The 11,748-nt window shown below is 38.6% G+C and overlaps 1 protein-coding gene across 1 annotated transcript; it reads left to right on the top strand.

The window, feature by feature from the left end:
* The first annotated feature begins 3,626 nt into the window (after positions 1–3,626).
* On the top strand, positions 3,627–8,459 carry LOC4333298 (probable potassium transporter 16). Its single transcript, NM_001418347.1, has 10 exons — positions 3,627–4,011; positions 4,269–4,491; positions 4,600–4,848; positions 4,964–5,014; positions 5,509–5,769; positions 5,980–6,032; positions 6,485–6,605; positions 6,706–6,960; positions 7,048–7,841; positions 7,948–8,459. The coding sequence occupies exons 1-10, from the start codon at positions 3,838–3,840 to the stop codon at positions 8,200–8,202; spliced, it is 2,436 nt and encodes an 811-aa protein (NP_001405276.1). The 5' UTR covers positions 3,627–3,837; the 3' UTR covers positions 8,203–8,459.
* Positions 8,460–11,748: the final 3,289 nt, after the last annotated feature.

Raw genomic sequence — 11,748 nt, 5'->3', positions numbered from 1 at the left:
TAATTGTTTGCCCTCAAAGTAAAAGGCCACGTTTGCAAAAACTAAATCTAAGGGTACTAGCTTCACTGTTGAAAAATAGAAGCTTTTGATCTAGATAAGCTATTGAGATTGAAAATGTCGTTAAACAGAAAGTTCTTTATAGTTGATATATATAGCAAAAGCATAACAGCGACATATGGCGCTGGCTGCCACGACGATCGAGTTCAATCAAAGCTACTCCCTCCGTTTCTAAATATTTGACGCCGTTGATTTTTTTAAACATGTTTGACCGTTCGTCTTATTTAAAAAATTTAAGTAATTATTAATTATTTTCCTATCAATTGATTCATTGTTAATATATTTTTATGTAAACATATAGTTTTACATATTTCATAAAAGTTTTTGAATAAGACGAATGGTTAAACATGTTTAAAAAAGTCAACGGCGTCAAATATTTAGAGACGGAGGGAGTATTATACAGGGATCGAATTACACAGCGTTTGGAGCTTCTGATAATGACTGATGCGTGAACAAGCGACGGTCGAGCTAACTGGTGGCATTTGTAGTATTGACACCGGCCAACAAATGAGAAGCTGCGTTTTGATTTGTCACGCTATGTAATCTTCACCACCGATTTTTTGATCCAATATGTATGCGATGCTCATAAATGCTGTTTTTTTCCAGAACGTAAGGGTTTTCTATCCATCCAACAGAGCATTTGCTCAATCATAGTTTAACTGAAACCCCAAAAGTCCACTTTGGTAGATAAATAAAACTACTATGTCTGGACACGTGCTGTTTTTCTAGAGCATATGTTGTCAGTAAAATTCCTCAATGCCTTACCACGTAGGTAATCAAATCATAGAGCATCGAAAACGATTGACAAATGATAACCCAAACACATGCATCGAAATAGAAATATATTTACAGTTGGTAGTAAAATCACTCTAGCTAGACCTTTCATCCTTTTTACAACTTTTTTAGCTTTGCACGCTATACATTAACAACACCACAGGTTTTTATGTTGATCCGGCCAGAGCTAGCGTCGATTGGTTTGAAACCGTGTGCAATTTCAAGCTTGATGATTATTCGACGGTCGATAGTGAAAAGTCCACGGCGTTTCAGAGTAAAAGTATACCAACGCATGTGTATGCATATGCAACTGTGCGAGCGAGCAGTTATCACCTTCCGTTTTGCAGAGAGGTAGTTAATTTGTCAGTTAATTTCTTGACCGGCTCTGCATCATCATGTCTGAAACTGAACCACTTTGTCCTGACTTCTGACTAACTGAAAGCGAGCGTACGTTACCCCCAGATAGAGCATGCGCCACGCGCAGACAAAAAAACGGCGACCGAGAGTCGGCGGCCGCGGTTGAGTCATGCATCAATGTATGATTCAGTCCACCTCCCATCTAGCTGGTACAGCAGCACCTCATTAATCCCTTTTTTAAGCTAAAGATAACGGGAGGGCAAAACTTATGATCTTTATTAGTGAATATCGTAAAAACATGGCATGACCCAAAGATATTGGTAATTTGCTACTCCCTCCGTTTCATGCTATAACTGTTTCAAGTTTGACCAAGATTATATAAAAAATAGTAATATTTTTTACTCAAGATAAATTTATTATAAAAATATATTTAATTATTAATTTAATAAAACTAATTTGACAATATAAATATTATTATATTTGTATATAAACTTAGTCATACATAAAGCAGTTTGATTTTGACCAAAGTTAAACTATTTTCTCATTTCTGAACTAAATGGGGAAAGAAACACATAAAAAGATGAAAATGCCCCTTCGGCCACTAACAAGCATGTCCATGTCACTCTCACAATCTTTCTCCTTGCTTACTCTAAATTTTTCCCAGACTTTCTTTCCAACAGAGGTATATGTTAGTTCACAATCTCTCTCCTTGCTCCCAATCAATTGACAACGTCTTTTGGCATATTTATCTCTCTGTTTAGTCCAAAAATAATAAAATAATACCCACGATGTCCTCCAGTAAGGTTTTATGGTGTCCTTAGGCCATGACACATTCTTAACGTGTTCACCTTGTGGATAGAGCAATTTTACCATCCAACACTTGGAACCTCGAGGTATTATATTTTCCACACAAAATTTTGGTACCTCAAGACTACACTAGAAAAGTATCTCGAGATACCAAAAATTTGTGGTACCTCGAGGTACGAAAATGTTGAATGGTAGAATTGCTCTTCGAGTATCCTATAATAAATTTTGCCTAATGAAAAATATATTTTTTCTTTCAGTCGCTTTATTGGTCAAATTTAATTTTAATTTTAAGTTTCTTGAATTCCCCTTCTAAACATCAGATTAATTAAAAAAAATCCTTGGATTCCTATTCTTTGGAATCAACATGAAAATAACTTATAGGGTGTATAAATCCTATAAATATTTAATTTTAGGAATGGATGATTCAGGGCCTGTTTAGTTCCCAAACAAAATTTTTCACACTGTCACATCGAATGTTTGGACACATGTACAAAGTATTAAATGTAGATAAAACAAAAAACTAATTACGCAGTTTGCCAGGAAATTGCGAGACGATTTTTTTAAGTCTAATTGCGCCATGATTTGATAATATGGTGCTACAGTAAACTTTTGCTAATGATGGATTAATTAGGCTTAATAAATTCATATCGTAGTTTCCTGACTAAATCTGTAAATTTTTTTCATATTAGATTATGTTTAATATTTTAAATGTGTGTCCGTATATCCGATGTGATATGCACGGGCAAAATTTTTTACCAAGCAGGCCCTCAGTCCACCTCCCTCCCAGTCCCAGCTGCTAGCTAGCTAGTTGGTAGAAGTTTGAGGGCAAAACCAAAAATAGTTTACAAATTGAAAAAAAGAAGAGAATATTGGGCCTTAAGTATCCTACATATTCTTCCAATTATTCTCAATTTATAGTTTTCTACGCATATTCAACCGTATTGTTGATTTTTTTCCCTATTTATTTTACATTTACATGATTTTAGCTACACAGCCCGCGATAACCGTGCAAATATTGCGGGCGATAACCGTGCGAATATCGCGGTTATCGCGGTAAACCGTGCGATTATCGTGGTGAAACCGTGATACCACTGAGTTTTGAATTCGAATTTTTGGATGTGATTTTTGTGCGATTTTAGGCGATTATCGCACGATTATCACGATTATCGCGCTACCGCGGGGTGGCAATAACCCCGGCCCAAACGATAAGGTAAACCCTGGGTAGAACACACCACGTCGGCTACTAAACTGACGTCCTGCAGTATGTCAGTATGTGGCGCTAGCTCAGCTTCAATTCCCAGTCGCAAATGAAGACCGGATGGAGCAAGTCAAGTCATGACGATATGGTTGCAGGATACGCATCGTTCGTCGTCGTCGTCGACGACGACTTGCTAATTTAGTAAACTCTCCTTTCCTGCGGCAAGCAACTGAGCAAGGCACCAAGGCCTAAACTAAAGCAGCCAGGTTGAAATTGAATTATATATATCTCGGTCAGGCCAGGCCCCTTCCAGAGCCAAGAAATTTCCAATTAAGCTGCGTCGCCAAGAAGGTTGGAAAGACATTAATTAGGAAGGGATTAGTAGTAGCCTCTAGCTGCTTATAAAAGGCAGGGTAGCAGCATAAGGTGGCATGAGCTTAGCTGCTGCGAAGTTACACGGCTACGCACCGTTCTTGCTAACTATATACGATTTCTTATACACTTATTTCTTTTGAGGCATAGCGTGCTGGCTAAGTATAGGTAGGTAGCTAGCTCTGCCGCTGCTTATAAAAAGGCAGTGCTGCACGGTGGTGAGCGTACCTAGCTAGAGCATAGAGAAGCAGGAAAGTTTTGGAGATCGATCGATGGCACAGCAGCAAGCCGGTGCAAGAGGCAGCAAGCTGGAGATCGTCGCCGCCCGGGGAGGAAGTGGCGGCAGCAGCAGCGCCGGCGATGCGGAGGCGCCGCCGTTGGACGTCCTGAGGCAGGACTCCCTCTACCGCGACGCGACGCGGCCGGCCCACGGCCACCATGGACAGGTGCTTGCTCATACTAAGCTATTATAAGTTATATGCATGCATGGCCATGGCCGAAAATTCAGCAAAAACATTTGTGGCACTAGCTTTCCTCTTGCCATCCATGAACATGGCGAACGAATCTGCCGCAAGCAGAAACTAAGTTGTACTCCCTCCGTCTTATAAAAAACTTAACTTAGGGGGAACGAATCTGGACAATATTATCTAGTAGCACACATAGTGTTGGCTAGGTAGGCTGAATGAGTGGTTGATATATGCAGGAGAGCTGGATGAGGACGCTGCGGCTGGGGTTCCAGTGCGTGGGAATCCTGCACGCCGACCTCGGCACGTCGCCGCTCTACGTGTACCAGAACACATTCAAGTACGGCATCAAGCACGAGGACGACATCATCGGCGTCCTCTCCCTCATCATCTACAGCTTCGTGCTATTCACCATGGTCAAGATCGTCTTCATCGCCCTCCACGCCAACGACGATGGCGACGGTGCGTGCAGTGTGCCCGACGACGCTTCCCAATACAAGTCTTCTTTGATCGATCATCACTAGTTGTTTGTTTGTTCTTACTATCGATTATAATTAATGGTTTTTTCAGGTGGGACATTTGCTCTGTACTCGTTGATCTCGCGGTACGCCAAGGTGTGCCTGATCCCAAACCAGCAAGCCGAGGATGAGCTGGTGACGAGGTACAACGACCACGGGAAGCCGCCGGCGACGCTGCGGAGGGCGCAGTGGATGAAGAGCCAGCTCGAGAAGAAGCCCGCCAAGATTGCCGTCTTCTTCCTCACCATCTTCGCCACCGCGCTGGCCATCAGCGACTGTGTGCTAAACCCTTCAGTCTCTGGTACACTATATAGCTAGATTAATGCACAATTATTGATTTACGCATAGTAATAATTGATATAGTTAGTGTTCGATCGACCTGACATGATTTTGATCTTTTTGTTGTTTTGCTTCAGTACTTTCGGCGGTCAACGGCTTGAAACTTAGAGCACCTCATCTGACAACAGGTACAGTGAGAAAACAGAAAGCAGTAGTAGTATTACCCCCCGGAATTCAGTTTAAAAAATGGCGAGTCTTTAAACGAACAGTGAACCAAATAACGTGAAAAGCAAATTGTCGGTTAATCAAATACTACATGGCTACAGTGGTGCATGGACCAAAAGTCTAATCCATATTATACATTATTTTCGGTTTCACACGTTGCATGTGACAAAATTGCATGCAAACGCGATCAAGTCTAACATAATTAATGCATAAGGACTAGATCACTCCTTGAACTGCACAACTAATGTTTCCTGATCATCTTGTCAAGACTATTAACTGTCCACAATATTATAGGAGATCTCGATTAAAAAACTGATGCTACGGTTGATTAATTAATTTACTAGGTTGTGACCCAAATTGCAACGTGAACACTATGGTATCATGACAGAACTTGTACTGATCAACGCGCATATAGATTTACTAGTTAATTGCTGATGAACTATTTTCATCTGAACAGACGAAGTGGTCTGGATCACGGTGGGAATACTGGTGGTGTTTTTCGCAGTGCAACGGTTTGGCACTGACAAGATTGGCTACACATTTGCCCCGGTTGTTGTTGTGTGGCTGTTACTCATCTCAGGGATTGGCATCTATGACTTGGTCAAGTACGATGTCGGTGTCTTGAGGGCGTTCAACCCCAAATATATCATCGATTATTTCCGACGAAATAAGAAGGACGGATGGGTCCAGCTCGGTGAAGTTCTTCTTACATTTACCGGTGAGCTTAATTAATTACATGTTGTACTGAGTCTTGTGTGACAGAAATGAACGAACAAACATTAATGTCATTAGGCAGATGATATTGCATTCACTCTGTTCATTTTGTTAAGCATGATGCAGTGACAGGACAGACATGTGCATCTGCATAATTGTGGATAGTTGTAAATAAGTTTACTTAATTGAAGCAATTTTGTCTTTTGAATAACAGGCACAGAAGCTCTCTTTGCTGATTTAGGATACTTCAGCATCAAATCAATTCAGGTAGACTGTTATTACTTAACATCCCTTTGAATTATTCAAGCTGAGGTCTGAAGATATTTACTTTTTTCTAGGGTAATGATAGAAGTGTCTCCATATATAATTTGAAAGTGATGCAAATATAATTCATTGATATTAATTATTTGAAGGCCCAGTTAATTTCTTCCCTGTTATGTTGACTGGTCTGGAGTGAATAGGGTTGAAAGATGAAATACAGCCAGTGGCTGTGTTGTGTTGGTAAAGCACACGTTAACATAGTACACCACCATTAATTATGTGCCATTGCTTTGACGTGATGGTCTCACCAAACAAAGGATAACTTACTAATGCAACTTTTCAAGTGCTGGTGTTTTGCCAATATTTATCCGATATAGGAGTACATATATATAGGTAGTTGTACATATATCATATATAATTAAACATTTTGAAACTGATCAATCTTTTCTATGTTTCAGTTAAGCTCTACCTTTGTCTTGCTCCCATCAGTGTTATGCACCTACATTGGGCAAGCAGCATACCTAAGGAAACACATGGATCAGCAGCACATACAAAACGCTTTCTTCAATTCCATTCCAAGTATGTAAACCAAAACATACATCACCTATCATAAGCTTCGAAATTCATCGTCATCACGTACTGACAGAATATACATGGCTCTTCCGATTGTAATTTACAGGACCTCTGTTCTGGCCAATGTTCGTTCTCGCTATCATGACGTCAGTCATCGGTTGCCAAGCCATGGTGTCTTGTGCCTTTGCAACCATGTCACACTTGCAGACACTGAATTGTTTCCCACGGATTAAGATACTGCACACATCAAGGCGTTATTCAGGACAGTTGTACAGTCCTGAAGTGAACTTCTTCCTCTGCCTACTTTCCTGTGTAATCACCTTAAGTTTCAGGACGACAGGTTTCATTGTCAAAGCACATGGTAAGGACACTTCTAAATGTGCAACCTTATTTATTTTTTAATTTCAAATACTGATGATACTGACTATTCTTCTTCATTGTCAAACAGAAATTTGTGTGGTCCTTGTGATGGTTATCACAACTATCCTGATGACTATAGTCATGCTTCTCGTATGGAAAGTAAATATTTGGTGGATCGTTCTATTCTTTGTCGTCTTCATGTCAACGGAGACCGTCTACCTATCAGCAGTTCTCTACAAGTTCACAAAAGGACCATACATGCCCTTGGCTATGTCAGCTGTTCTAATGGTGATCATGTTCGTGTGGCACTACGTGCATGTGAAGCGATACAAGTTTGAGCTTGAACATACCGTATCACCTAATAAGGTCAGAGAGCTCCTTGAACGGCGTGATCTAAAGAGGGTTCCTGGTGTGGGGCTCTTCTACACTGAATTGGTGCAAGGCATCCCACCGATATTCCCTCACCTTATCGAGAAAATCCCGACCATTCACTCGGTGATCGTGTTCATCTCTATGAAGCACTTGCCTATCCCTCATGTCGATGTCTCGGAGCGCTTCCTCTTCCGGCAAGTGGAGCCCAAGGAGTGCATGGTGTTTCGATGTGTCGCACGATATGGATATCGGGATACTCTAGAGATGGCTGATGACTTTGTCACCACTCTTGTCGAGTACCTCCAGTACTATATCCGGGACCTAAATCTATACAACACGGTTGAGCCACTCAAGATGAGCTGCCCAAGCATTAGAATTGATAGTTTTTCCTGGGATAGACGACCCTCAGGGCATGGCATTTATGCCGAGGAGATGCTTACACCAATCCAATCATTTTCTGAGCTCACAATGCATCCTGTTGGTATGAGCAGCCGATTAGCGCAATTCCAAGTAAGAAATCGATATACTAATTAATTACCATATAGCTGAACAACATGTTGAAAATTATGTATTGTTCTTATATCTGGATGCTAATAATTTCCTTTTTGTAAATCAGACAACTAAGATGAGCCTTGAAGAGATGTTGAAGATTGAGGAAGACCAAAAGTTGATCCAACGAGAAGTGGACAATGGTGTGGTTTACATACTTGGGGAGAGTGAAGTGGTAGCGAAACCACATTCCAACTTGCTTAAGAAAGTTGTTGTAAACTACATATTCAACTTTCTGAGGAAAAACTCTCGAAAAGGAGAGAAGATGTTGTCTATTCCACGCCGCAAGTTGCTCAAGGTTGGAATCACGTACGAAATATAAACATGCCAACAATCAGTAAGATGGTGGCTTATACACAAGGGGTGTAGATTTGTCGAGCAAGCATATATCATGCATGCAGGGTTTGCTTACTTGCAAATGTACTTGGATTTTGTTTGCTTGCGTGACTCTCCATGATAGGAAAAAAAATAAAAGAATTACATGCAAGGAGGAAAATATGCCAGCAAAATGAAAACAGTCATAATCGAGAATATCACAATGCGATATATGGGTTCCATATATATAGAATTTCTTTTTTCATTTATGTCCCAACTACAACCGCAAGATGAGTTGTGTTATGAGTCACCAAAACAATTGGACTGTACTAGATTACATTTTGTTTTGTTTTTGTTGGAAAATTTATACCGCTGAATTTTATATGAACAATCAATTGATTCCCCAAAGAGATTTTTGTTTTGTAGACGAAAAGGACAGAAAATGACATTCTTTTTATGTTGACAAATATTATTTATTATTATTATGAATTAACTTGTTGAAACTTTGCCAAACATAATGATCACCTGAATTTTAGATGCAATAATCCAATGATAAGTAGCCCTTCTCAAGAAACTAATGTGCAAATCCACAACCTTTACATAAGTAGAACACCATGAACCACAAAACTAACTTTAAAAAGTAGCATAATTATTGAACTTAATTGTTTTGACATTATAGTCACGTTTACACACCACCAATAGAAAGGTAGAGAATGTACTCTTTTCATACTATACATATGAATATTATGAATTAATATAAATCCATAGTGGAGATATGTTATAATTAATAATTATACTCAAGAAACGTTCCATCGGAGACCAACTACAGTAACACAATCTAATTTTATGACATCATGAAACTCCTCTTCAAATGCCATCATAACTTACTCCATAACGATTGATGTTTGTTATCAAAAGATTGAATGGATGGGGGTACTCTGCATGTTGTTTGGATAATATGCAACAAAGAAAAAATCTCCTATAAAACTGATTGTTTGCTCAATTCCTTATATGCTTTAAAAAAATGCACCACTATTTGGCTCTACCTAAGTTCTCTAGTCCCTTGCTAGCTCCTCCACTACCTTGCTATTAAGGGTGGTAGAAAAACATGATTTTGCCATTCTTTATGTTATTCATCATTCCTCTCCTTTCGTTTCCACTACTACACCAAAATCCATCACTGCCAGTAAGGTGTGAATAGGCAATGATAGGGTATCACTGCTGGTTCATCTTGGCTTTCTGCCCAAACTGAAATAAATCAGATGTGATATTGCTATTATTGTCGGTTCTTGGTTTGCACGAGTAGTGATTTAACACTGTCCGGGGACCGGCATCGATGTAACGACATCATTCACTGGATCCAGGGGTCCCGTTCAAATGCTAGCTAGAAAGCTAAGGGGTTTGATGAACAATACCTCTCCAATGCCTCTCCCCCATCTGTAGTGCCACCTCTCCTGCCTCCGGCCAGATCCTGCCAAGGATGTGGCGCGGGAGATGGAGTTAGGTGGGTGGTGACCATGGGCGAGGGCGAGGGTAACAAAGGGGAAAGGCATCATGGTGATGAACTTGCTTTCATTATATACCTTGGTTGTGGTGCTCGTGGTGCTAGCCGCTGCAGTGAAGTGGAAATGTTGTGAAGGCCAGTGTTGGCAGTCGTTAAACACCATTTCACCTCCAACCTTAAGACCTAAAATAGGTAAAACTAATGTTGAATCATCGATTTTCTTTAGACTAATATTTTTTACTACTTTTGTTATCTCTTAGTCATTTTGCAAGTATCAATCAAATAAAGTTGGAAATTCACAAAAAAAATTTGAAGAAAGGCCACCAGAAGGCCGCTACACCCCTTCTCCATTGGCAATATTCAGTTTTTCTTGAAGTAAGTTTCAAACAACTTATAATCTAGTGCAATATATATTCAGTTTAAGAATAACTTAAACAAATTATAACACTATAATACTCCTTCTATCCCAAAACACAACACACAACTACTTTTTTTTCGATGATTCATCATACAAAGCATGCATGTATGTAATTAATTAACTAGCACCTCCCTCACCTCTAAATTCATTTTTTTAAATCCTCTATCCTCGAGATCTATAATCCCATTAGGTGCATGCATTGTGTTTATTATAGTAATCCAAATGAGAAGGTGCTAATGTTTTTTAATTATTTGTGTTAGTGGTAGTTCGGCCTTATATTTTAGGATGGCGGGGGTACTTAGTTTGAAAATCACCTCCATTTTTTAATGTAATGAGTTTCTAACTCAGTATTCCCTCCGATTCCATAATTTTGGATGTTTTGGACAAAGTTGAGATTAAGCTTTTATAACTTTGACTATTAATAACTTTAACAATATTTAGTTTAAAGGCACTAGAATAACATATATAGATTTGTCTTACCAAGTATTATAATTAAAGTAATAACATATTTATTTAGTGTATATATTATAATAGAAATATATAGTCAATGGTATATTTTGCAGACCGTGTCATCTATCTATTATATACTAAAAGTCCATTAAACTTCCTACAAACGCTCTCAAGCTGCCACGTGGCGCTCTAATAAATTAGAAAAAATCATAGAAATTATAAGAAAAAAGCAAAACATCTACCCCTTGATTTTCACTTAAATTAGTGGGTCCAATATTATACACCGTTAGATGAAATCGATCTTAAAACAAACTAAATAGCATGGGGTCCCACCTATCCTCCTCCCGCGCATTGGCATGGCAGGTATATACGTACGTACATGGCTCCCTTTTTTTTTCCCTTTTTTTCTTCTTTTTTTCCATTTATATATGTAATGGATATATTTTTTAAAATAATAATAATTTTACAAACAAAGAATCTACAATCATATAACTTAAACCGATGTACTCTTTACTTTGTACTATTATTTTCAAATAATGCACTATTTTAAAATAAATTTTACACAATTATATTATGTACCTATCAAATAAACAATTTAAGATCTATATTAACTAATTTATACATGTACTTAAACTGATGGCCTCATTATTTAAATCATCATATCTATTTTTTATTACATTGGTCTATTATTCTCAAGTAATGCACTGTTACAAAATAAGGTCTACACCATTATATTGTGTACCCATTAAATTAACAATTTAAAATCTATATTAACTAATTTACACTTACACTAGAACCGATGGACCAATTATTATAATCATTGGATCTATTGTTTGCTAATAAATAAAGTGGCTGAAATTCTCTTTTTGCCTGCTGCACAATGCACGTCTACACCTTTGCCTTTTGCACGCGTGACAAAGCGTACTGTCTGAGACATCTAAGGTGATCACAACCACTGTAGCACTACCGCTTTGCCACATATCAAATCATATATGGAGATGATTAATTTTGTTAATAACACGAATTGCCACATATCAAATCATATATGGAGATGATTAATTTTGTTAATAACACGAAAAGAAAATTAAAGGTGTGATACATCGAGAGAATAATTAACCACCGTAGGTTGTGTTTTTCCTAACACTTAGCTCTGTTTAAGCTAAAACCGAAAGTTGATTACA

This window comes from Oryza sativa, chromosome 3 (genome assembly GCF_034140825.1).
Source record: "Oryza sativa Japonica Group chromosome 3, ASM3414082v1".
In the NCBI taxonomy this organism is placed as follows: domain Eukaryota; kingdom Viridiplantae; phylum Streptophyta; class Magnoliopsida; order Poales; family Poaceae; genus Oryza; species Oryza sativa.
This window is presented reverse-complemented; position numbering and strand designations above follow the sequence as displayed.

Excerpts from the sequence above, each read along its gene's own strand:
- LOC4333298 (NM_001418347.1), top strand. The coding sequence starts at position 3,838 with ATGGCACAGCAGCAAGCCGGTGCAAGAGGCAGCAAGCTGGAGATCGTC. Across the intron at positions 4,492-4,599 it reads CGCCAACGACGATGGCGACG|GTGGGACATTTGCTCTGTAC; the intron begins GTGCGTGCAGTG and ends TGGTTTTTTCAG. Across the intron at positions 7,842-7,947 it reads GCCGATTAGCGCAATTCCAA|ACAACTAAGATGAGCCTTGA; the intron begins GTAAGAAATCGA and ends TTTGTAAATCAG.